This window comes from Theropithecus gelada, chromosome 5 (assembly GCF_003255815.1).
Source record: "Theropithecus gelada isolate Dixy chromosome 5, Tgel_1.0, whole genome shotgun sequence".
Classification (NCBI taxonomy): Eukaryota; Metazoa; Chordata; class Mammalia; order Primates; family Cercopithecidae; genus Theropithecus; species Theropithecus gelada.
This window is the reverse complement of record NC_037672.1, coordinates 149817624-149845122: the sequence shown is the minus strand read 5'-3', so window position 1 is coordinate 149845122 and position 27499 is coordinate 149817624. Positions and strand designations below refer to the sequence as shown.

The 27499-nt window shown below is 35.5% G+C and overlaps 1 protein-coding gene across 7 annotated transcripts in view; it reads right to left on the bottom strand.

The window, feature by feature from the left end:
• ARFIP1 (ADP ribosylation factor interacting protein 1) overlaps window positions 1-27499 on the bottom strand; it is a 123717-nt gene that overhangs the window by 18595 nt on the left and 77623 nt on the right. For 4 of the 7 annotated variants that reach the window (XM_025386045.1, XM_025386047.1, XM_025386046.1 and 1 more), the window contains 5 exons: window positions 22801-22896; window positions 21107-21219; window positions 12254-12475; window positions 10576-10733; window positions 4637-4811 (listed from right to left, as the gene is read on the bottom strand). In XM_025386045.1, coding sequence (XP_025241830.1) covers window positions 4637-4811; window positions 10576-10733; window positions 12254-12475; window positions 21107-21219; window positions 22801-22896 — 764 coding nt within the window. The remainder of the gene's footprint in view (window positions 1-4636; window positions 4812-10575; window positions 10734-12253; window positions 12476-21106; window positions 21220-22800; window positions 22897-27499) is intronic. The other 3 variants (XM_025386049.1, XM_025386051.1, XM_025386050.1) reach the window with 1 other exon arrangement.

Below are 27499 nucleotides of genomic sequence, written 5' to 3'. Positions count from 1 at the left end.
TCCTCTCCTAGTTGACTTTCATTCACTTCCATCTCCTTCCAATTCCTGTAGTGCACCTCTAATTCTGGGAAGAAAGCAAACATGCACTTGCTGAATGAGTACTATATACCTGCACCATTGCTAGGCTTTATGAGGGCTGTAAATGAAAGCATGGTATCTACTCTCACAAAGTCTACAAAGCACCAGAAACCTCTATTATTCTTTCTCTTTACTAAAGTAGCCTATGTTTTGTTTTGAACCCTGAATGAAAGAATTAACAGGTAAACAAACTGCCTTAAGTCACAAAATAGCTCAAGTTACATTATTTAAAGGTCTCAAAAAGGAGAAATACTGATGAAAGGAGAAACATTAGAAGACTAATGAGCTATGTCTTTACTGCTACACAACGCAGTGCGGTTTAGTAAACAAAGAAGAGAATATCAGAGATGAATAAGGACTGTTTAGGTTAAAGGCAAACACAACCAAATCACGGGGTGAAGAGATGGAAAGTATGAACTATAAATAGTAGAACAACACATTTTTTTATTAAGGGTAAATGACAAATACCCTTAGGTGCACTTATCACGCACATATGCAGAAATGTGAGTATCTGATACACCTTACTTCTTTGTTTTGCCATAGGGAAGAAAGGCTAGACTAAGTACATATAAACACATCAATTTTATACCTAAGAACCTAACTCCTGATCCACCTCAAAATTTAAAAAAAGTTCTAAGAGGGAACAAACAAAAACACTAGATGCTAAAGCTTATTACTATAGTACCATACTCAAGGACTACTTGCTTTTACTTTATGCCCTATTCTCGTTATTTGGTTTTCTGGCTTCTCATTTTAGAAGAGAAGCGTTACGAAAAGATATTCCAAAAGCCATGATGTGAGAACCAAAAAAATGCCAAAAACAGAGAGAGAGAGAAAAGCTGCAAAAACAGGTGTATATACTGCAGTAGTCTTTAGGACATTATCAAATTACAGAACAGCACATTCATTGATGTTTCATTTCTTCCTGTTAAGAAATAGGACCACTAGCAGGATGTGGTGGCGTGCGCCTGTAGTCCCAAATGCTTGGGAGGCTGAGGTGGGAAAATTGCTTGAGTCCAGAAGTTCAAATCTAACCTGGCCACATAGTGAGATCCAGTATCTTTAAAAAAAAAAATCAGGGGATGGGGAGTGGTTGGGGGGAAGAAATAGGAAGAGTATACTATATTTTCTTCAAATTAAAGTGTTGGGCCTGGTGCAGTGGCTCATGCCTGTAATCCCAGCACTTTGGGAAGCAAAGGCGGGTGGATCACTTGAGGTCAGGAGTTCGAGACCAGTCTGGTCAACATGGTGAAACTCGTCTCCACTTAAAAAAAAAAAAAAAATTAGCTGGGCATGATGGCACACACCTGTAATCCCAGTTACAGGGAGGCTGAGGAAAGAGAATTGCTTGAACCCAGGAGGTGGAGGTTGCAGTAAGCTGAGATTGCATCACTGTACTCCAGCCTGGGCAACATAGCGAGACTCCGTCTCAAACAAAAACAAAAAGAAATAAATGGACAAACAAATTAAAGTGCTAAGTAGATTACCTGGCAACCATACATAAAAGAGATGTTGAGGTACAAAATCACCTACAGTTTAACAAAAGAACAAAAAACCTAGACTTGAGGCAGTTCGAATTACCAAGGAAGCAAACAGGGATGATAGACAGTTCCTAGGCTAAAAACCTGCTTTTCCTTCCTTTTTAAGTTATTAAAAATAACAGAAAAGAGTAAATGTTGCTCAACAACAACAGAAAAAACAAAGAAAAGTTTTCTCATGGATCTCTGTTTTCTTCTAAATGACAATTACTACTTAAAATAACAGTCCAACAATACTTCTTTATCATTTTGAAGAGTTAAATAAAAAACATACAAAGACCAAAGCTTCTTTATAGATTTTACTTTAGACACAGCTGATTACTCAGTTCAAATTCAAACTTGCCTTGACGACAACTGTGGAAAGCCAAAACAAAGAATATCTATGCTATCTGCTGTAGTCTGAATGTTTGTGTCCCTGTCAAATTCAAATGCTGAAATCTTCACCCCCAATGTGACGGTATTAGAAGGTACTAATCACCTTTGGGAGGTGATTAGGCCATGGAGGTACAGTCCTCATAAATGGGATTAGTGCCCCCATAATACAGGAATGGGAGGGAGCCCTCCCTGTTCCACCATGTGAGGACATAGCAAGGAGCCATTTATGAGTCAGAAGGTGGGCCCTCACCAGACATTGGTACCTTCATTGTGAACTTCCCAGACACTAGAACTGAAAGAAATAATTCTCTCTTGTTTATAAGCTACTCAGTTTATGGTATTTTGTTACAGCAGCCCAAAAAGACGAAGACATCATCTAACAATATAAAATCCTTGAGAAAAGAAGCAATTTTCTATTATTATTTAATAGTAGTAATAACATTATTCTTAAAGCAATGACTTCCAAGCCTTTATATCTGAAGCCCTGACTGTTCATCCAAACTGTAAACATGCATCATCAAATTCCTACCAATTGTTTCCACTTGAGTATTCTGTCATCATTTCTCAAACTAAACACTGGATCAAATAGAAAAAATTCCCAATCCTTTTACCCTTACCGCCTTCAGGCCACACCAGCTTCCTATTTCAATTTTCCGACCCCTGTCATGCAGCCTTAAAATCACCATATTCCTTCCTTCCTGCTGCTATTGCAAAGACCCTAGTTCAGGCTCTTAATCATTTCATTTGGCTATAAAAGATTCCTCATTAGTATGTGTGCTTCTACTTTCTTTCTTCCTTTAAGAAAGAAAGAGTCTTTCTAAATGACTTTTTCCTGCTACTCTCAACTTTAAAAATTCTTCAATATTTACAAGATAAAATTAGAAGTAAGATCCTTCTGACTGACATTTAAAATTTATAGAGATGACCTGGCTGTCTATGAAGGTGTCTCCTTCTTCCCTCCCTACTCAGTGTAAGTCCCTTCCAAGGCCACAATTCAAAGTCTGTATGTAGTCAAGGCTTGGTATAATCTGGCTTCCAATTACCATTTGATTCTCTCTTCCTTTAAATCACATGAACCTTAGGTTTCACTATGTTAGTCTACTTTTCTATCAAACATGTATATTCTTTCAGCATACCTCTTTTAGTGTTACTGTGTAGTGATGATAGGGTGGAATGTCAAAAATATTTTTATATTTAAAATATACAATGTCTATTATCTAAATATTTATATATTCACATCCATTATATATATGACTAAATATATATGACTAAAATGAATATGTATATATGACTAAAATATATAGTGTATATATACTAAAATATATAGTATATATTAGTGTGTATATACTATATAAATATATAGTGCATATATAATATATATAGTATATATACACACAAATATATTTATATATATATACACACACACATGCACACACACTAAAATAGGTATATATATGACTAAAATGAATGCAATCTTTTGTGCTCAGCTAATGAATACCAGAAGGCTGCACTGGGCTCTGTCTGAATGATGCCAGGCAATTTTTCTGACAATTCTGCTGAAGTTTCCTTTATTGCCACTATAATGTCTTGTGGTGAGTAATTTTCACCCATAGCAGCTTAAAAAATCAGTGAAAGTGCTGGACTAGGTGGATCCCAAAGAAATATATTATTTTATAGGTTTTATAGTAGCCATGAGAGTTTCTAAGGAAACATTAAAGAAAACAGTAAGATACTGACAGTTATAGTTTACTAATTTTGCCCTTTGATGTTATGGAGGAGAATATAAACATGACTGTTTCCTGAGAGAACTGATAAACAATTTTAAGAGGGTACCTTGAAGAGAGTACAGCTGAAGACCTGTCATGACTTTACAGGATGTGAAACGCACAGAAAAAAGTACCAATGTGCAATGATGAGACCCATCTTTACAGGACTGCACTACACCTATTCTGTACCATGCTCACTCATTTCCCATTTCCAGAACTGCAATCCTGCATACAAAGCTGAGTACGCAAGTAATAAAGATACGTCAAACATGAGAAGTGGTCCTTTTACTTAAACCAAAACACAGGAGCCTATTAGTATATGAATCTACTTCCTGCTGAAACCTACAGCTGGTCCAGTTCAGCCCTCATTGCTCTAGTCCTTGGATGTGTTCATATATTAAAAAAATGTGGAAAATAGATCTCTTGGCTTCCTTCTTCTAGGTTATGCTAACTGCAGCCCTAAGCTGGACCTTTTAGTTATTTTTCATTTATCAGTTACTGAGAAGAAGATAGTAGTTCTTTTCCTGAAATCTGTACCTACCATTAATAGAAAAGCTTCAAAATACTCAGAGCATAATCTATCAATATTTCACTTTTTAAAGCACTTGTTACCAATGCCAATCCAAAGATCAATGGCTGTCCATCAAATACTTTTTGCCATGTGTTATATGTGAAAGACTGGGACAGTGGCATTGATAACTTTTATCAAAGAAAGGTAAATATATTTTGTAAACTTCTAAAAACTCGAACACTGATTACAAATGGAATTCCTTCTTGCAATTGTCATACAAGAGAGTTAAGAGAAACAGAAAAACTGACTCTCTCTCTTTAGGGTGACTTTAAAGTCCGCAGAAAGACCTTAAAAGGTACAGAATTTACCTTATTTTCTTCTAGAAATTTCAGTTTGACAGAAACATCATTGCGCATTTTATCATATTTTTCCTTATGTGCTTGGAAGAGATGCTGTGACTGCTCAATCTTTGGCAGAGTGTTTGCGTCACGTGGTCCAAGATTCAGTTCTTCCAAATCAGTGCGATATGCATCATATTCAATCCTGGAAAGAAGAGAATAAGTGAAACATACTACAAAGAGAGTAAAATATGTTCAAAAGATGGGATAGAAATATACAATATTCAGTCTCATACTATACAATAATATATAAAATTCTCACACATATTCTACTTGACACTTTTGAAATCATTATTTCTTTAAAAACAAAGAGCTATTCAAATAAGAACAGGGGAAAAGCTGCTGGTTAATCTCATTAACTATTTCTCCCAAAGCACAGTATTAACTGACAAGTAAAATTTCCAAAATCTAAAAACCAGTTAAAAAAAATAAATGCAAAACAAGATCAAGGGTAGAACAAATACCCCATGTGAACTGCTTAATACTGATGAGGCAAAGCAGGTAAGGACAGTAGACTCTAGAATGGCATATTAAAACTAATAGAAGTTTAAATGGTTCTGAAAAATGTCTGGGTTAGCAATGCACAACAAAAATGTAATGTGAGCAACACATGTAATTTAAAATTTTCTAGTAGTTACAATGAAATAATAATTAATTTCACCTGTTATCAATATATTTCATTTTACTCAATATATTTAAAATATTAATCATTGTGGCATGTAATCAATATAACAGAATTATTCAAGAGGTACTTTACATTTGGAGAGTGGGCAGTGAGTCTTTGAAATCCACTGTGTATTTACACTTCTATCCCATCTCAATTCAGACTAGCCACATTTCAAGTGCTCACCAGACATATGTAGCTACTATACTTGACAACACAACTCTAGATGAATTTCTGTAACATCACTATTCAGAATGTAACAACAGTATTTGTTGTAGAGCATTTACCATCCTGTGTTCTGTGAGATGCCTCACTCTGATATTCTCCCCCCATCAACTCAAATAGTTACCCCACCACTGTCATCACTCCATGATCCTATAACCCCTCATGATAGCTCTATCACAGTGCCTGTCTAAGTATAGCACTACCTTGCTTATTAAAGAGTGATTTATCCAGCAGCCTCAACTATTCGGTACTCAGCAAAGAAGCAGCAGAGTAGCCTCTAATTTAGTCAAGATTGGAATCACAAAGCTTATACCCTAAAACTAAAGCTCTTTATTTGGAGATAATAGGAGTATAATTCACATCTCCTATTCTGGGAATTAACAATACTTTAAATAACATAATCTATATTGTATATATGACTTGAGAAAGAATATATCAGTCCTTCACACTGATCCTAATTTATTCTTAACTCATACTGAATTTAACAGTATGAGTTAAGATTTAATTTAATTGACCTCTTTCAGGGTCAAAAGAGAACAAACCATTCATTCATTCACTGATACACTGATTCATTCAACAGTTCTCAAGTGAGCACTTTCTACGTTCCAGGCACTGTGTTAGAAAGTAGAGCTATAAAAATGAACAGATACGTTTATCCTCAAGAAGCCTGTATTCTAGAGGAAGAGAACCTTGTAAACAATTACAACAAAATGAGAGAATAAGAACTACCATAAAGGAGGGTAAGGTATAATGGAACTCAAGAGGAATAATTATTTAATTAGATATCTGAAAAGGTATTGAAACTAGGCCTCATAAAACTTAAAAAATTAACACCAGGTGGCCCTGGATAGGGTCCCACCCTGCCTCGATAGGGTCCCACCCTGCCTCGATAAGGTCCCACCCTGATAGGGTCCCACCCTGCCGATTCCGGGAAACAACCTCATGGGGTCCCACCCTGCCAATTCCGGGGGTCCCACCCTGCCTCGAAGTTCCCGGAATCAACAACTCCAGGAAAGAACCTCATAAGGTCCTGCTCTAACCAATTAGAACAAGACACCTTGCTCAGGCCCCAATCATTTTGCGCCTTAAGCTTTGTTTGAATTTCGCGCCATAAGCTGTGTTTGAACTTGTGTTTGCCTATATAAACAGCCTGTAACAAGCAGTCGGGGTCCCAGGGCCAACTTAGAGCTTGGGACCCTAGCGCGCTAGTAATAAATAACTCTCTGCTGTGAATCTCGTGTCGGTGATCCTTCGCGGCGACCCCTGCCCAGGAGGGAATCGACAGTTCGGTTCCAACAGTATCTCAGACAGAATTAAAATACTATAATTAAAATTTGAAGGATGGTAAAAGCTGGCTAGGTGAATTGGGATAGGGGGTAGAATATTCTGATTCTGAAGAGAATAGCATGGACAAAGGCATAGATTTGTAAGATACAATAGACACACTTGGGAATTCAGTATGTCAGAATCTGAAGCTGGAACATGACAATGGAAAAAATTAACTTCAGACAGGCAGGCAGGATTGAAGGTAAGCAGCACTACAGGCCATGTTAAAGGGTTTAAATTTAATTCAGTAGGACAGGTGATGAGAAGCCACTGAAGAATGTTGATCTGACATAAAAATGACATGACTGTATCAGGATAGAAAGATGACTCTGGTGGTAGTGTAAGAGATGGAGGATAGAATAAACAATTAAAAAATCAGGAGCAAGGAAACCTATTAGAAGACGATGGACATATAAGAAATGAGTCACTGAATGAGGACAAAGGCATTGGAGCTAAAGAGACAAATACAAAAGATTTAGGAGGCAAGACTGACTTGGCAATAGTAACAAGTTAGTTAAATCCATGGGTTCAGGAGCCAAGGCTGAATGACCTCTCTGCTTTTTGGCTCTATCTTGCGCTAGTTATTTCATCTCTTTGTGCTCCAGTTTTTCAATCTATAAACATGAATAAAAATCTCCACAAAAACTTCATATAGATAAAGCACACAAGACACCTGGTAATAACTGATACCTTTAAAATGCTTATATTATGGCCAAATTAGAAGAGGGGTATCTAGAAGCAAGCACACTAAAAACAATAAGAAATAAAACAGAAAAATGTAGAACTAAATAAATAGTAATACATGGTGATTTAATCTAAGGACAAATATCCTTCAATAGCCTTGGAGCACATTTCTAAACAACAGTAGTTAACTTAAACATAATCAAAGTTATAATACTGACCTTATATTTCTTAATTTTACATTCAGAGTTTATAGGTGGTACCAAAGTAAAACTTTCCATAACAGCTTCTCTAACAGTGCTCATTACCACCAAGAAGAGAAGCTCACTAAGTTTTCAAAAAGCAACTTCACTTCAAGGTTGCCCATCTGAACTGAGTCCGTATCAACAAAGTTAATAATGGTTACTTTATGGCTTATGTAAAACTTCTAGAGAACAGGTGTCCATATCTGAAAACAATTTGACCACATCTTGACCACAATTGACTCCCTTGTTGGTGCTGTTGTGGAGAAGTGCTGAATGGGCTGTTACAAGATTTTCTATACATGAAGCACCAGAGGGCTAGGAAATACTTGTATACAATGCATAATAGGAAGCATTAAAAGGCCACTCGGGCATTTGCCTAAATTACCACTTTTTGTACTGATCAAATAGATGACCCTTGCCCTAAAAGTCAGTAAATTCTGGCTTTGACAGAGAAGAAAATTCAGCTACTGAAAAACTTTTAACCTTGGATTCTTTTTGACTATTATCCATCAGTAGGCAATGTTTTAGTGTTAACAACTAGCCAATTCCACAGCTACTTCATAAACAACAGAAAAGTCAAACCCCAAGCTAAGCTTAATGAATAAGATCATACATTGTAATTTGAATAAAAAAGGATATATTATGGGATGACATAAAACAAAAACAACATTGCTGTTTTTGTTTTTTAAAGTATACACAGAAGCTGTGTAAGGGTTTCCTTTAAGAAACCAGCTACCAAGTACATGTAACTTGATTTATAATTTTGTTCAAAAGTTCCAAATGAACCTATATACTGTATTTTATAATCTGAGATCTTATACCGCATTATACTTAGGGCACTAATACTCAGGTGTAAGGCCTACTGATAAAATGTGAACCACAGGGAACCAACGGGTTCTCATTTTGGCTTTGAAATTGACTACAAGTGAGCAAATCATTTAATCTCTAGAGCATTTTCTCCTCTACAAATTAATCATAAACTGTTTAGAAATAAAAGTTGAAGGGAAAGAGATTATTATTAATGAAAATATATTTCAAGATAGGTAGACAATTGCAAAGTAGAGAAACAATCTAGATTCACAAAGTTCTTAACTAGGAGGTGATGGGAGTATTTTTGGAAGAAAACAACATTCATCTTTAAAACCCATAAATGTTAAAACAATCAGAAAGACTAGAAGATAAGAAATTTAAAATGATTAGAGATAAAAGAAAGAGTATCATTATGAACAAATTAGGACATTATGAATAAGGAACAGACAAATTTAGAAAAGAATCAAATAAAACTTAAATAAATGAATTTTTAAATTCATATACATAATGAACCCTTTGAAAAATGCAATTTCCATGGAAGGATTTAAATCGAGACTGAAAAACCAATCACTGAGATTGTTATTGAAGACATTTCCACGGAAGGCTATCTTACTAACAGCTATCCTCACCCTTACACCTCCACACAACCACAGCTGTTTGACCTTCATTTTCAAGTCAATAAGAATCTCATACGTTAATACTAAATGGAAAATGACAAAATAAACATGGTATGGGACAGAAGCATCTCTTCCCGTGAAAACATCAAAAATTAACTTTTCCAAATAATTTGTGCTTTTACTTAATTGAAGTGTCAGGAAATATATATTTAATAAGCACTCAATTGCAAAAAGACTAGATGAGTTTGGAGTTTTTACAGGCATTTCTCATACCATTAAACTAGGATAAGAGGCCAAAAAGTAAAGTTATCCTTCTAATAGGTAAAGTTTACCTTCAACTATGCATAAAAAGAAAATGGAAAATAAGAATTTTGAGCGTTCAAAAGAAAAAAATCTCAAAACGGACTAGAATGATACTTAAATAAAAGCGGCAGGACATATGCAGAAAAAATTGGGCCTGGAATCAAAAGGTGAAAAGGCTATTATAGATCTGCTACATTTTAGACTCTTCAAAATATTTATTAATGTATTTATTAATATGTATTTTGTTTACCTTTAACAGGATAGTTATGAGACAGGGAAACTGTATGTATATATATATGAATATGGATATATAAAAAGCCATTAAAATAGGATGTATAAAAACACTGTATTATAAACAGCTATCAAAATACAAGTCAAATATTTAATTTATATAAAAGGTAAAATCTGAAAGGGTTTGAAGGCTTGCTATAATCTGGATAAATGGAAGATGACTGATATCCTAACAAATAAAAATCACGGAGGTGAAACAAGCTTATTATTCAATAGAAACTGAAAGTATGGGTCTGGCTATTGTGGAAGCAGTGGTAATAAGGATGAAAGGTAAATTTAGGCCAGAGTATAGAGGACCATGTAATACCTGCCTGGTAGAACACAATGCCCTGTCGTCTTCTAAAGAAGCTGGAGCTGGGAGATCCTCCATTTCCCTACTCACTAGAAGGCGCGATTTGGGCACATGACCAAAGATCAATTAGATAATCTCAAGGCAATGAAAAAAGTACTTGTGGGTATTCAGGAAATTATTTATGGTAGCTGTGGCAGCATTAAGTACTAGAGGCACCCAGCATAGGGGTTCTAATTAGATTCTTCTGAGGCTTAACTTGGCTTTGGTTCTTGGTTGTTCCCAGAATCTTGTTCTCTCCCTTTCTGCCAGTTCTGTGGAGGTATCCTATAACTTTCCAGTACATTTTCTTCCTGTCGATATTGGCCAGAGTTGGTTTCTGTTGTTTGTAACCAAGAAATTAACTGAATTATATGCCATCTGTAAAACAGACAATGTAGTAAAAATGTATACCTTACCTGGCACTTTCATACTGTTTCACAGTCATTAATGTATCTTCAATTGTTTTATTCACCAAAGTGTTCACACTAGCAATGAAAAAATTAATGGCTCCAAGAAGAGTCTCTCCATTTTTAGCCAGCAGCTTCTGGGTATCGGCATTATAGCCAAATTCCTCCTAAAACAAAGAAGTCACCTTAATTTATCCGGTAATAAATCAGTAAAAGTGACTTAAAAATCTCAAGCACTTCACCAATGGGAAAATATGTGATTTAGAGATCTAGCTGTAGCAGTTTTACTTTTTCTTTCAGTCTTTAAGAATCGAAATCACAGCTAGCTATATAATTACTGAAAAAGTCTAATAAACCAAAATTGTCATCAGCTCAGATACATAGCTAAAAGCTAAATAATTTTTATAAGTTACTTTGTAGTAGAAAGAATATTTTCATTTCTACATTTTGTTTCTATTATACTATAAGCACAGCTGTTGGAAAGAAAAATACAGCAGATTATTAATCAGAGAAACTATAACTTTCACAGCCAAATTAGGTAATAATTGGTTAAAACTTTCAGATATAAAACAAAGTGCATTTTTTTGTGTTTTGACTGAATCTCCTCAAAGTATAAATATTAAGAATACATATTTCTTTGTAAACTTGGTGACTAGTTGACTCCCAAGCTCAGCTCTATCTAGGCACACAACTGCGGAAGGATCACTCAACACCAGATTTAGTTCATTCTTTTTGAATAAACTGCATCTCGGTGCAGTAAACATTACATATGACTCCTTCAGATATGGCAAGAACTAACTCTAGCTCTGTATATTCAGCAGTGAAAGCTTTCCAGTGTTGTTTTACTAATTAACAGATTAATCAGGAATGCAGCTAACCAAATAAAAAAAGATCACATAATATTTTAAGATGTATCATTTAATTTGATAATTCTCCAGTTTGTTATAAAGTATTTTTCAATTTCAGTTGAAACAAATAATATTAAATTAACTAGAATAGTAGAAGATACAAATTTAATGCTATTGCAATAGCTATAATTACATTTTGTAGGTGACAAAGTATTCAATAATTCAGAAGATAGCAGGAAAGTAAAATTATCTTTATTATGCTAAAACCATTTTCCATTTAAGAGATGTCCATGTAACTCCACTCTGTACTCGGTCTTTGAAATATTATAGACCTTGATTTTCAAATATTGGCAGATAAAGGACCACATAAAAAGATTACCAATCAATGTATGTGAAAACTAAAATGAAAGGCAGGACAGCTTAAGATTTTTGGCACCAAATTTCCACAAGCTAAGTTACACACTTCACTGAAGTCTACATAAATGTTACTGGAAACAGAATAATAAAGAGAAAAACATTTTTACAACTTTTAGAAAAAGTTAACAGAACACATTACAACAGTAACCCTTGATATTCAGTAAGAAGTAAAAGGCAAAATAAAATATTAACAAACAGGAAGAAAAATATGAAAGATTTATATACATGCGATAATTCATAAAAAGTAAAGTTAACAGAAGTCAGTTGGGCCTTCTTAAAGTGATATGAAATATCTTAAAAGAAAATCTCAGAATTCCATTTTCATTAAGAGTTCAGTAAATCACAAATATAACAAATTACCTCTTTGAATACTTCTATTATAATTTTCTCCCACCCCTAATAGTTATTTAGAATAATCTTACATGAAGTTCTAGTGACTTCAAACTCAGGTCAGCAAATGCATCTCCAAGTTGCCTTTGGGTATGTACCATCTGGAAAAGCTGGGTCGACAATGTTTGAGCCAGTTTTAAAATATTTTCATATTTTTTCTTGTTATCCCTTAATATATCAATTTGAGCTTCAAGTTCAAGGTCCACAGTTCTTGAGCCGCGGCCTAGCTTCTCAGAGATAATCTGTCGAGTACACTAAAAGTGGAAGATGCATTTTGTTTAGAAAGAAAAAACAAAACAAAATACAAATGCTAGAGCATATGGCATACACCATTTTTTGGATTCAAACAAGCTAGCGTAATAAACTGAAAATTGTCAGCTCCCTTAGTTGATCAGGACCCAGAAAGTAAATTCACCAGACGTGTCTAATGATTATTACTAATCAAAGGAAGTTTAAAGACATATCTAGCAAACTTATATACTGCCATAAGAACTCTCACATAATTATTTTGCAAGTTTAGTACATTTGGGTAGATTATCTAAAACAGAGATATTTGGCATTAAGACTAATATAGACTGTTAATATAGGAATAATAAGAACATCAAAATACTACTCTCTTATTGCTTTCAAATGTTCTTTTACTTCTATCTTCCCCCTTAAATGACTTCTATAGATATATATGTGTGTGTATGAATGAGGAATAAAGAAAGAGGAAGGGAGGAAGGAAAGAAAGGAGGGGGAAAAGAGGAAGAGAGAGAAACTACTGAGTTACTTTTACTCAGACAGTGTGGTATTATATTATGTTATTGTATTCTGCCCCAGAAATAATAATACAGAAACCTATATATATATATATATATATTTTTTTTTGTCTGAGATGGAGTCTCGCTCTGTTGCCCAGGCTGGATGAAGTGCAGTGGTCCGATTTTGGCTCATCGCAACCTCCACTTCCCAGGTTCAAGAGATTCTCATGTGTCGGCCTCCTAGGTAGCTGAGATTACAGGTGTGCACCACCAAGCCCAGCTAATTTTTTGTATTTTTAGTAGAGATGGGGTTTTGCCATGTTGGCTAGGCTGGTCTCAAACTCCTGGGCTCAACTGATCCACCTGCCTTGGCCTCCCAAAGTGGGATTACAGGTGTGAGCCATTGTGCCCAGCCTAGAAACCTGTAATTTTTAAAAAGTATCTAATTTCAGAACACATGGAAATAAGTTTTCTAGTATTAATGTTTTACTCTCAACTTCATTCAATAATACATTTTAAGAATAACTGGGGCATTAATATATACCTCATCATTAAATGTTATCAGAAATATTCTTAAAAAGTAGTAAATAAATACTACAATTTTGTTGTTGCTGTTGTTGTTGTTTTTTGAGATGGAGTTTCGCTCCTGTTGCCCAGGCTGCAGTGCAATGGTGCAATCTCAGCTCACCACAATCTCCACCTCCCCGGTTCAAGTGATTCTTCTGCATCAGCCTCCCGAGTAGCTGGAATTACAGGCATGCAACACCACACATGGCTAATTTTGCATTTTTAGTAGAGATGGGGCTTCTCCATGTTGGTCAGGCTGGTCTCAAATTCCTGACCTCAGATGATCTGTCCCCCTTGGCCTCCCAAAGTGTTGGGATTACAGGCATGAACCACCGCACCTGGCCAGTACTACAGTTTTTAAAACTTGCTCTTTATCATGTTCTTCAAAGTTCTGGTTACAGAATTAATGTCTGTGGTAAAAATTAAAATAATGTATGAAATAAGAGGTGAATTTCCTCTTCCTTTAATCACACTGAATAGCAGAAAACTACTATTAACAGTCTGATAGGTATACTAGACTTTCCTTTAAATGTATATAATCTCATATATATATTTTTAGAGTAAACATGAGATTATGCTATATATAATACCCTGAGTATTTCTTTTCTATGAACAAAATAATCTTGAGACTTTTTCTTGTCAATATACACAAATCTGCTTACATATTTTTCTACTTCCCAACACATTTTCTATTCTCATCAACTAAGGATCCTTATAACTTTTTTTTTCTTTTTACAAAAGAGTTTTATTTTTTAAAAGTAGAGAAATTCTTAACCACAAATAACAGGACAGGTGAGAGACCAAAACCATGGAAGGGGATAAAAGTATTACTGTGGAAAACATACAAACACTTCTAGGAAATGAAAATCACAAGAGAAAGGCTGAACTGAGTATGTGATTTTAACAAGAAAACCATCAGCAAAATATAATGCCTGAAATTTTAACAAGATAAAGGAGATAGATAGGTCACTTATTCCCATATTTTTCTTCCACACCAGGGTTTTCCCTATGCAATATTATCAGAGACATTTACTCTATCCACAAGCCAAAGCATGTGGTACTTTCACAGCAACCTAGATATAATAATCCATTAAGTCAGAATTAATTGAAGGAGCATTGTTTCTTAGCACAGTGAGAGAAATGTATTCACTGCTGTCTGAGTGGCCTTTTTTTTCCCACAGAAATAACAGTTATAAGCAGGCATAGAGGTGAAGAATTAATGAGGAAATGTTTTTTGTTTCCAGGAAGCCAAAGCAGTGGGAAGAGTAAGATGATACTGATTACAAGGCAAATTAAGGTAAACTGGACACTTGAAAGAAGTTGTAAAACTAGATTTACATATATTCCAATTTGATAATTCTACACTCTTCAGCAAAACCTAAAGAATCTGGAAATGAGAGTACTACAGATTCCCTAAAGGAAGCTTTGTAAAGAAAGTTATAGTGAGAAGATATAAAGTTGCTACCCATTTCCCAAATCATCAGGATCCTAGAGGAAGTATCTTAGATGATCTCTACAGTGGATTTTTATTTAAATTGCTTTCTAGTATATACTGAAATAAAAAGTAATATTGGAGATCAGTATATATTATAAAGCAAGTATAAAACAGAGGAGAATTAAGAATCTAAATTCTTTAACCTTCCTCAGAGTCCCTGAAAATGGAGATCACTTACAATGAGCTGGTGGTCCTATTCAGTTTTCCATATGAATGAAAAATTCATTTTGAAGAATAGGACAAATGATGCTAAACTGAAGAGGCAAAAGGAAGCTAAAGTAAATTACTGACCTACGTTGATTCTCTACTTGGGGGAGCATGGGTGAAATACAGTGATAGTGTACAAAATACCATATCAGCATTATACTGGTTTATGAATTTATGCAACAGTCAACTGTGTACTCTGAGTATTTAAGTAGTGTATTAGTCCATTTTCACACTGCTGATAAAGACATACCTAAGACTGGGACTAAAAAGAAGTTTAATTGGACTTAGAGTTTCACATGGCTGGGAGGCCTCAGAATCATAGCGAGAGGCAAAAGGCACTTCTTATATGGTGGCGGCAAGAGAAAATGAGAAAGAAGCAAAATTGGAAACCCCTAATAAACCTATCAGATCTCGTGAGACTTATTCACTATCACAAGAATAGCACAGGCAAGACTGGCCCCTATGATTCAATTACCTCTCCCTGGGTCCCTCCCACAACACATGGCAATTCTGGGAGATACAATTCAAGTTGAGATTTGGGTGGGGACACAGCCAAACCATATCATTTTGCCCTTGGTCCCTTCAAATCTCAAGTCCACACATTTCAAAACCAACCATGCCTTCCCAACAGTCCCCCAAAGTCTTAACTCATTTCAGCATTAACCCAAAAGTCCACAGTCCAAAGTCTCATCTGAGAGAAGGCAAGTCCCTTCCGCATATGAGTCTGTAAAAATCAAAAGCAAGCTAGTTACTTCCTAGATACAATGGGGGTACAGGTATTGGGTAAATACAGCCATTCTAAATGGGAGAAATTGGCCAAAACAAAGGGGTTATAGGGCCCATGTAGTCCAAAATCCACCAGGGCAGTCAAATTTTAAAGCTCCAAAATGATCTCCAGGTCTCACATCCAGGTCATGCTGATGCAGGAGGTAGGTGCCCATGGTCTTGGGCAGCTCCACCCCTGTGCCTTTTCAGGGTACAGCCTTCCTCCCAGCTGCTCTCATGGGCAGGCGTTGAATGTTCTGAGGCTTTTCCAGGTACATGGTGCAAGCTGTTGGTGGATCTACCATTCAGGGGTCTGCAGGAGGGTGGCCCTCTTCTCACAGCTTCACTAGGCACTGCCCCAGTAGGGACTCTGTGGGGGGACTCTGATCCCACAATTCCCTTCCATACTGCCCTAGCAGAGGTTCTCCATGAGGGCCCCACCCCTGTAGCAAACTTTTGCCTGGGCATCCAGCCATTTCCATATCTCTTCTGAAATCTAGGCAGAGGTTCCCAAACCTCAATTTCTGACTTCTGTGCACCCGCAGGCTCAACATCATGTGAAAGCTGCCAAGGCTTGGTGCTTCCACCCTCTGAAACCCAAGCTCTACAATGGCCCCTTTCAGCCATGGCTGGAGCGGCTGGAACACAGGGCTCTAAGTCCCTAGGCTGTATACAGCACAGGGACCCTGGGCCTGGCCCATGAAACCACTTTTTCCTCCTGGGCCTCTGGATCTGTGATGCAAGGGGGCTGCCGTGAAGGTCTCTGACATGGCGTGAAGACATGTTCCCCATCGTCTTGGCAATTAACATTAGGATCCTTGCTACTTATGCAAATTTCTGCAGCTGGCTTGAATTTCTCCCCCAAAATGGATTTTTCTTTTCTACTGCATAGTCAGGCTGCAAATTCTCCAAACTTTTATGCTCTGTTTCCCTTATAAAACTGAATGCCTTTAACAGTACCCAAGTCACCGCTTGAATGCTTTGCTGCTTAGAAATTTCTTCTGCCAGACATGAACCCAGGAGGCAGAGCCTGCAGTGAGCTGAGATTGTGCCACTGCACTCCAGCCTGGGCGACAGAGCAAGACTCTGTCTCAAAAAAAAAAAAAAGAAAAGAAAGAAATTTAGAAATTTCTTCTGCCAGATACCGTAAATCATCTCTCTGAAGTTCAAGGTTCCACAAATCTCTAGGGTAGGGGCAAAATGCCACCAGTCTCTTTGCTAAAATGTAACAGGAGTCACCTTTGCTCCAGTTCCCAATAAGTTCTTCAGCCTGGATTTTATTGTCCATATTGCGATTAACATTTTGGGCAAAGCCATTTAACAAGTCTCTAGGAAGTTTCAAACATTCCCACATTTTCCTATCTTCTTCTGAGCCTTTCAAACTGTTCCAATCTCTGCCTGTTACCCAGTTCCAAAGTCACTTCCACATTTCCGGGTATCTTTTCAGCAACATCCTACTCCTGGTACCAATTTACTGTATTAGTTGGTTTTCACACTGCTGATAAAGACAGACTTGAGACTGGGAATAAAAAGAGGTTTAATTGGACTTAACAGTTCCACATGGCTGGGGAGGCCTCAGAATCATGGCAGGAGGTGAAAAGTACTTCTTATATGGTGGCAGCAAGAGAAAATGAGAAAGAAGCAAAAGCAGAAACCCCTGATAAACCCATGAGATTTTGTGAGACTTATTCACTATCACGAGAATAGCATGGGAAAGACTTGCTCCCATGATTCCATTACCTCCCCCTAGGTCCCTCCCACAACTCATGGGAATTCTGGGAGATACAATTCGAGTTGAGATTTGGGTGGGGACACAGCCAAACCATATCAAGTAGCACCAAGAGCTCTTCTGCAGTGCCAAAAAAGAGAATAAAGATATTTAAGGACAAGCAAAAGAAGAAACTTATGGCAACAACTAACAAATACAACAAGGATTATTAAGGTAAGGGACAGAGAAGGTAGCATAAAAGGAAAATGAACAGGGGAAGGAGGTCAACCAATAAATGAATGAGGCAATATGACAGGAAAAACAGGCATGAAAGTTTAAAAGATACTGGTTTAAACACATCAAACGTTAACTTGATAAGTGTGTGAATGCTAATGGCAAATTCTTAAACATTAAGGAAAAAGTTTGGGAAAGATGCCAAAATAGCTCTGAATGCTGAAACTGAGATGATTCTTCCTTTTTTTTTTTTTTTTAAAGACAAACTTCAAAAAGCACTCTATTCTAGACTAGGAAAAATAAAAATAAAAAACATAAACCACAGTTTATTATTTCAACTATTTCTGTAGATGAAAATAAATAAGAAATAGATTTTGGATTCAAATTTTGTGAATAAAATCAGGCAGATTAAAATAATATTTAAGAAGATAGGTTCAATGTCTAAACCTAAAATTGCTCCTATTACATATTTGCTTTGAATCACCATGTTGGTCTTGGGACCAAAATTAACAACCAATAAATGAAGTGCTAAATATTCCCTTTGCAGAAAAGCATTAAAGCATTTGTTAAAGAATAGAAACAGAAGAAATTACAGGTAGAAAGCAGGAAGGAGAGGACCAAAGACACAGCCAGAATCAAGTTATTCGAGAGTAAAATGGGGCCGGGCGTGGTGGCTCAACACCTGCAAATCCCTGCACTTTGGGAGGCTGAGGTGCGAGGACTGCTTGAACCCAGGAGTTCGAGACCGGCCTGAGCAACACAGGGAGACTCCGTCTCTACAAAAAATAAGAAATTAGCCAGGCGTGGTGATGCCTGCCTATAGTCCGAGCTGCTCAGGAGGCTGAGGTGAGAGGATCACTTGGGTCCAGGTGGTTACAGCTGCAGTGAGCCATGATCATACAACTGCACTTGAGCCTGGGTGACAAAGTGAGACCCTATCTACACAAACAACAAACAGTAAAATGGACAACAAGCACAGTCTTAAGTCAACCAAATCAAAATCAGTATTTGAAGCATTATACAAATGACAGTGAATGCCCAACATTAGCTAAAATTTGAGCTGAGAAGCTCAAAAAAAAGTAAGAACACAGAGAGTCATGTAGACCCCATAAGGTCATTACACTATGAACTTTTTTTGGTTGAGTGGAATATGTCGGGCTGGACACACTGGACTATTAACTCCATAGAATCATGTAAGTCAGATACTTTTTCTTTTTTGACCTAGATTAAAATATTCAAGTTAAGTTCTACTGAAAAAAACTGTCATTTAAAATTAAATAAAATAAAAAGAATTTTGTACTAAATTCTTAAATTACATGCAAAGATCAATGATAAAACGAATACTTCATTTTCTAATTGTATTTCTACCATGTTTAGATGGCATTTTCTCTTCTCTATATGCATTTAATTGCAACATAATGACTTGAATAAACATATAAAGAAAATAATGCCTCCTTCACATAGTATTATACCATATGTATAACATTTTAAAGAGCTGTCATTTTCATTAGCACAAATTTTTAATAGGCTAAATGTGCCATATTAATACGAGATAAATATGGAATCTTAATAGTGATTCAACTCAGATTATTGTAGAGATAAGAGATGCAAGACAAGAAACAGATAATAATACATAAACACATAGGAATAAATAGATAACGAAGAAGGAAAACATCAAGTAAACAACATGAGAGGAAGGGTCAAATGAACAAAAAGCTTAAACTTGCTCAGTCTAGCTTCATGCTAGAAAGGGAATTCAAAGCAGTAGGCAAATATAGCCTTATGAACAAAGTTACAGAAGTATGAGAAAGCACAGATTGTTTAGGAAGTTTCTGGGTAATTTGGTATGAATAACTTGATCCATAGATAGAAAAGAGGCAGAGACAAAGTGGGAAAGGTAGATAGAGGTCAGATTTATGCCACTCTAAAAACAGTGGGGACTCACTGAAGGATTTTAAGCAAGAGGGAACCCACGTTAGGCAGGGTGGAACATGTAATCTTAGAGAATTGGTTAAGAAGTTGTTGCAGGAATGTGAGAGAGTAATAAATATGAACTATGGCTGTGAAGGCTGGGATTGACAGCAGGGGAAAAGGTGAAAGAATATTAAGAAGGCAGAATGCATAGGACTTAATGACTGACTGGCTATGTGGAATCAGCAAGAAGATGGAATAGAAATCTGTGAATATTTTAGAAGAAGAGTTTAGTTTAAGCAGGCATCACTTTTTGAAGACTACCATTGGGATTTCTCAGATTCTACACTGACATGAGCTAAATAATTATTGGACAGAGTCATGTAACATGTTTCAGGGAGGTTTTACCATCTTAAGAAAACCTATACTTTTGAAGAAGACTTCTAGATCATATTTTTAAGGCATTAACTGAAAGAATAAATTCACTTCTGTTTTACTATTGAGAAGATGTAAGAAAGGCCTGTTCTGTATAAAATATAGACAATTCCTAACTTACCAATCACTAGACCCACAATCAGTTCACGAATATAGGGAGAATTGTGGCTAATGCTCTAACCTGCGTGCTAGGGCTTTCATCCTAACTATTCCACAAATTCTACAGTCTTGTCCCTGTTAAAATTCAAAAGGTACTAAGTGGATTTGGGGGTTGAGCTGTTTGTAATACATCAAATACAATATGGGTTAAATAATTTGCTTATTTGTTTTATGGAGGGCGTAAGAAAAATAATCACCAATTACTCTGAAGCAATGCAAGTAAGAATGTTAACAAACTTTAGAAACACAACTCACTTGCAATCCAGTGTTGCCCATATAGTTAATGCTTAGTTATTATAGTAAAATCAGAGAATTTCAAACTTTGTGGAACTAATATACCTCTCTTGACCTTCAGCTCCTATAAAGTATCAAAAGGAGGGGAAGGAGCAAATATATCTATAGTAGCAGTACATGTCTTCAATTATGTACATTATCAGTTAATAAGCATTTTAATAGCTTTACTCTTTTGTACTAAATTCTTAAATTACATGCAAAGATCAATGATACAACGAATATTTCATTTTCTAATTGTATTTCTACCGTGTTTAGATGGCATTTTCTCTTCTCTATATGCATTTAATTGCAACATAACGACTTGAATAAACATATAAATAAAAATTTTTAGAGCCATTTAGGGTGGAAACATTAAATAATTACAAACCTTATAGGTGTTTAGACTCCATTTTCTAACAAGTTCTAACTTTTCCATTGCAGGATTTTTAATTTCATCTGCTAGAATAACTGGTCCACTTTTTGTCTGTGTTCTCTGGCCACCTGCAAGGTAACAAAAGATAAAAACACAATCCAGATGAAGACAAGCAGGGAAAGAAAACAAAACCCTGACATTGTTCAAATTAAAATACTTATGCATCTAAAAAAAAGAAAAAAGGTTCCCACAAAGTAAAGAACTAGAACTTCCTGGAATCGCTGAGGATAGTTTCCTAATTACTTAAACAACACTTCTGTCCATTAAACACAAATGCCATGTGACTTATCTGTCTTCTTTAAACAAACAAACAAAAAACAAACCTGCTGCAATCAGCCTTATTTTCTATATAAGCTGTGGTTTACTTTAAGAAAAATAAAATTTCCACAACTAATCTTATACACTAATGACACTAAAAAAGAAGTATCTTGGTCAATAAAAATCTAAACGGCCACACGTATTCCCCACAGTGATCTTTCATTGTAATGTGCAGACTACAACAACAATAGAATGTTGCTATAATTTTGGAGAATTTGAAAAAAATAATTCAAATTTCATATAGTTGTTCAATTCAAATAGTCATTAAAGATATGTTATCACTAGTATGAAAGGCTGGGTTGAAACAAGATCTACATTGTACTTCTTTTTTCTCAAAAGATCACACAAAAAAGGCAAGAAAACCAAAAAGAGCCATAATGAATAAAGAAGCAGTGTAAATTCCTGACAATGTACTCTTCCAACAATTCAGAATTTTTGATATGAAAGCAACTCTACAACTATACACTTCTTAATAGTAAAATACTTTTCATAGTCAAAATATTTTTCATTTCAGTTTCGGGATGGAAAGTTTCTAATAATTTAAAAAGAATAATGAAATAAAGAGAAAACTTAGGATCGGCAAAAATTTCTTCTCTTACCTATTCCTATAACCAGACCAATCTTTCCCATAGCTTTACCAGTCCAAGAACAAGAATGGTATATAAAATAGAACACATTTAAGAATTTACAAAATTCTCACAAAACAAAATATAAATGTTAACATTTCATATAAGAAGAAACGTGGAGTTCATTTTCTCTCCCATTTTTATAGTCCAGTAACAGTAAAGTGCAGAGCAAATTGAATGTGAAGATACTGATTTTCCCAAGTATTTTTCATTGGGTATAATTGGTAAATTAATAGTATTGTGTTGCAATCTGCAAACTATTTGTAAGTTAAAGCTAAAAGTAAGAAGACAAGACCTTTTTCACTTAACCCATTCTTAAAAACAACCAACCTAATTGTTGAAGGTTGTTTTTCCTTTAACTGAAAATAGAAGGCAGAGCTGCAAAGATGAGAGTTTAGGATCAAATGGTAAACCTACATATTCCAGAGCAAAGAAAGAATGTTTTAAAGCAAATCAAATTTTATAATGTTTTAATTTTAAAACGGATTAAGTTTCAGCTATGAGATACAGCCTAATTATTCTGAAAAGCCAGAAAGATAGGATACAGTTAGAAAAATTATTTCCTTTATTGTTAATAAGACAGCCACCAAAAAAGTCAGAATAACACACACCTAAGAATATAAAGCAAGTGATTATGAAACTGAGTAAATTAGTGTAGCTTCAGCAGTAGCAAGAAGGGCTTTATCCAATCAGTGCAGTGAATACCTGCAGGAACAATTAAATCACTTCCTTGTTGAGCCAGTCGACTAGCTGCAACCCTGCTAGGAGACATAACAGATGGCAGTGGCGGTGCTGGGGAACCTGAAAAGGTAGACATTTTAACTGTGAAAATCCTTTTCCTCCTCCACATACTGTACATTTTGAATATAGGGTTACTGATATTTCCTTTAAAATATTCAAACACTAGGATTAAAAATTGGAATTAATATATTTATTTTCTTTCAGGGAAGGACTAATAATAAATGTATGCTACCAGGCTCACTTTTTATATAAACTTTTCATCAAACTATCAAAACGAAACAAAATATGTAACTATATGATGAAATCTGGTAAGATGACATCTAACTAGGATTTTAACTGGACTCTACTATTTCCAAAATCAGTTAACAGAATGTGAATACAGTCCCATAGTTGCATGATAAAGCTTCGGTAAATATTTCATAACTTGCTACTCTCATATATGAAGGAAAAGCTCTTCAAGTAAAAATTCAAAGGCATGTAAGGGATATTAAAACATGCTTTCATATCTCTTACAAGAAATGTGAATGAATTATAGCCTTCACAGGAAGTGCAGCCAAAAATTTCAAATCATAAACCAAATGTCACATAGTGTGTCTCATTGTTATTCATAATGTGGACGTAGGGGACCTTCTGCAATTCGCCTGGATGCTTGTTAGAAATGCAAAATCTCAGTCCCTGCCCCAGTCCTACTAAACCCAAGCCTGCATTTTCATAAGATTTCCCCAGGTGATTTGTATGTACTTTGAAATTTGAGAAGTGCTGATATAGAGTATTTTTTGACATTATAAGAATCACTTTCGGAGCTTTTCAAACGTACCTGGGATACTCAACAAGATCTACTGATTTTCATTGAAACAGGCATCTTTTGCAAAAGCCACTCAAGATGATTCTCAAACACAATTAAGTTTGAGAACCAGAGGAAACAACACCATTTTTGAATGAAACACAACTAAGTTTTAAATTCTAACACTGAGTTTAAAATTCTGGCTCTATCTACCACATGATATCAGGAACACCCTGGCAAATTACTAAACACCTCTGAGCCTTAATTATCTACAAAGTAAGAAATATTGACTACTGGCTGAGAGCTGTGTCTCATGCTTGTAATCCCAGCACTTTGGGAGGCAGAGGCAGGTGGATTGCTTGAGCTCAGGAGTTGAAGACCAGCCTGGGCAACATGGCAAAACACCACCTTGCTGGGCATGGTGGCACAAGCCTGTAGTCCCAGCTACTCAGAGGTTGAGATAGAAGGACTGCTTGAGCCCAGGAGGAGGAGGCTGCAGTCAGCCGAGATCGCACCATTGCACTCCAACCTAAGTGACAGAGCCAGACCCTGTCTCAACTAAAAAAAAAAAAAGAAAAAAAGAAAGAAACACTGATTACCCAACATTGTTGCTAATGTCTAGCATTAAACAAACAAAAAAAAGGAGTAATAAATTTTTAAAACTGAAAAATTATTAAAGTCCTTCCATGTTTAGCTGAGAATATTTTAATGTCTATAATGTACTTTTATTTCAACTACACTCTTCCCCAGTTCTCTGGAAAAAATATAATGCATTATGTTCATAATTAAATTTCCTAATAAGAAAGACACGTCTACTTTCTTTACTTACTATTATTACTAATTGGTCATATCCCAGTTGCACTAAATTCTGATACAGAAACAGTCATGAGTTCTAATAGTATAAAATAAACCTTAACTTGAACTGGATCTCACATTAAAATTCAAACACACAATAGACCTAAACTAAATAGATTGTTGTTAACTTTCAAAGTGAGAGATATTTGTCTCTTTAAATTTGTTAAATTATAAAATTTGAAACCAGAAGGGATAATGGAAATCAACTAAACTCTCACATTAAACGGTAAGATTAATGAAGCTCAGAAAGGTTCAAATAGTTTCTTATTAGAGAATCAGATGTTCTGAACACCATAATATCTCCATTATTAAATTCAATACAGAAATCACTAATCTACAAGTTACTTGCTGAGTTGGAAGGCATTTTAATAGGTTATCCAGTCCGATCACCATTTTAAACAAAGACTGTATCTCTATTGTCAAAGGCATAAAGGCTTCTAAATAAGAAAGTGTAAAATAAAAGAAGACTACCGTACTTCCATGTCTTGACCCCAGGAATAGGAGCTCTATTGTTCTAGTTATTACAGTTTATTAATCTTGCATAAGAAATAAACCATGGCACTACATGAGATGTGTATAACATATATAACCAATGAAATGTAACTCTCCAAAGTAAAATAGCAAATAATGTAGTGTGGCTGTAACTGGGACTTCAGCTTTTTTGATTTACCTTCAAAGGTAATTATTGCTTCTCTGTATCTTTAATACTTTAAGCTTTTAAACAACTGTTACCAAAATCATTCACCAATACCAACTAAAAAATAAATAATAATATAGGATCTCTCAATAATACAGGATCTTACTAACTGGCTAAATTTGGGGAATTAAATCTATTTCATCTCAACAACAAAAATCTAGAAGATGAATACATATGTACAAAGATTTATACCCCCATTAAAACAAAACCCTGGTACAAAGTACACTTAACTCTTACGAGCTTTGATTTATTCATGATTTCCACTATTACTGATTCTGTAACATCTTTGGTGCTAGGCAGATTTCAATATTTGTTGTTTTTAAGTTGAAGTATAACTTTTAAATCTGCACTAGATAGATGAAAAAGTAGATGGTTAATACTCTCCTTGTTAACTGTTTAAGCAAATAGTCATAATTTATCATTTAGTCATCTTTCCAGAGAGCTAACACAGTCCTAATTCCTTTAAGATTTTTTCGTAAGACCTGTTTTCCAAATGGTAATCGTTGTATGTTATTCTTTCTCATGTTCATTCCAATGTATCTACATATATCTTAAAATAATCACAACTTTCCAACAAATGCTTAACTAATTTAAGTATAGCAGCAGAATGATTATTTTCCTAATACACTGATCAACAATACAGTTTGGATTTTTAAATGTTTTATACACTCAGTTCAGAGAGACATATATTACTGCCATTATCATGAAATATATTTTCTTATTCCAATTGGAAGAATTAGGACGTATCTATAAGCAAGTGAAACTGATGGGCATTTTAATGCTCATGTATACCAGTTCATAATGGCCAACTGATTTCAATTATTGTATAATACCATTATACAATAACATTAAGGGTAAAAATGGCAGCTAAATAATTTCATTAAAAATATTTAGGCCAGGCGTGGTGGCTCACGCCTGTAATCCCAGCACTCTGGGAGGCTGAGGCGGGCGGATCATGAGGTCAGGAAATCGAGACCATCCTGGCTAACACAGTGAAACCCCGTTTCTATTAAAAAATACAAAAAATTAGCCGGGCGTAGTGGCAGGTGCCTGTAGTCCCAGCTACTCGGGAGGCTGAGGCAGGAGAATGATGTCAACCCAGGAGGCGGAGCTTGCAGTGAGCCGAGATCGCGCCACTGCACTCAAGCCTGGGCAACAGAGTAAGACACCGTCTCAAAAAAAAAAAAAAAAAAAAAAAAATTTTTTAATCTTACTGATACATCAGAAAAATTATTTTAATGAGCAAAATTAAGATCATTCAATTGTCATGTCTAATACGTAAAAGCTGAGTGACGTCTAATATAATCACAATGAGCCTGGCTATTGCGTAGTATAAACAAATCATTCACTTGCCATGTTAATAGTGAAATTAGTTTTTTATTCAATGTCAACATTTAAATTTTAGAATTGGTGATTAGTCAAAAAATGGTACCAAATTATGCAAAGTAAGCTTTATATTTTTCAGCACTCATAGTTTTAGGTACTCAGTCAGTTCTTCCAAATTCAAAGTTATCCCTGATATAAGAATGCCACAATGCTTCAGAATGACTACTAAGACATTAACATGATTGATCCCTTTATTTTTCTAAACGTAAGAATGAAAAGAGAAAAAAAATGTCAGTAGACAGTCCATTCATTTCATAGCCTAAAGTAGAGGATATACTGGATTATCCTAAATGTCTATTTCCAGGACCCATATAGCAGAGAATATACTTCAAAATCTAAATTGTTATTTAAATAAAGTATTGGCCAACTGTACAATAAAAAAATACAGAATATGGCCGGGTGCGGTGGCTCACTTTGGGAGGCTGAGGCGGGTAGATCATGAGTTCAGGAGTTCAAGACCGGCCTGGCCAACATGGTGAAACCTCATCTCTACTAAAAATACAAAAATTAGCCTGGTGTGGTGGCAGGCACCTGTAATCCCAACTACTTGGGAGGCTGAGGCAGGAGGATTGCTTGAACTAGGGGGGTGGAGGTTGCAGTGAGCCGAGATCATGCCACTGTACTCCAGCCTGGGCAACAGAGTGAGACTCTTTTTTTAAAAAAATACAGAATACTAATATCTGCAAGAGGGCTATGGTTTACAAGGCATGGACATAACTGTTTCTTCATTTTGTAAAATTTAATGCAGCATTAAAATTAATATGCGCTTAATTGAACTGAACATAAACTATAGCTACACTTCACAGTTCTGTCTAGAACATCTATTTCCCACATCTAAATGTTTACATGGCTTTACTTTCGCTTGAGTTTTAAAAAAAAAAAGTTTAAAAAAGTTATCACAAGTAAAAGCATTAAGAAAGGAGGCAATATTAAAAACAGAC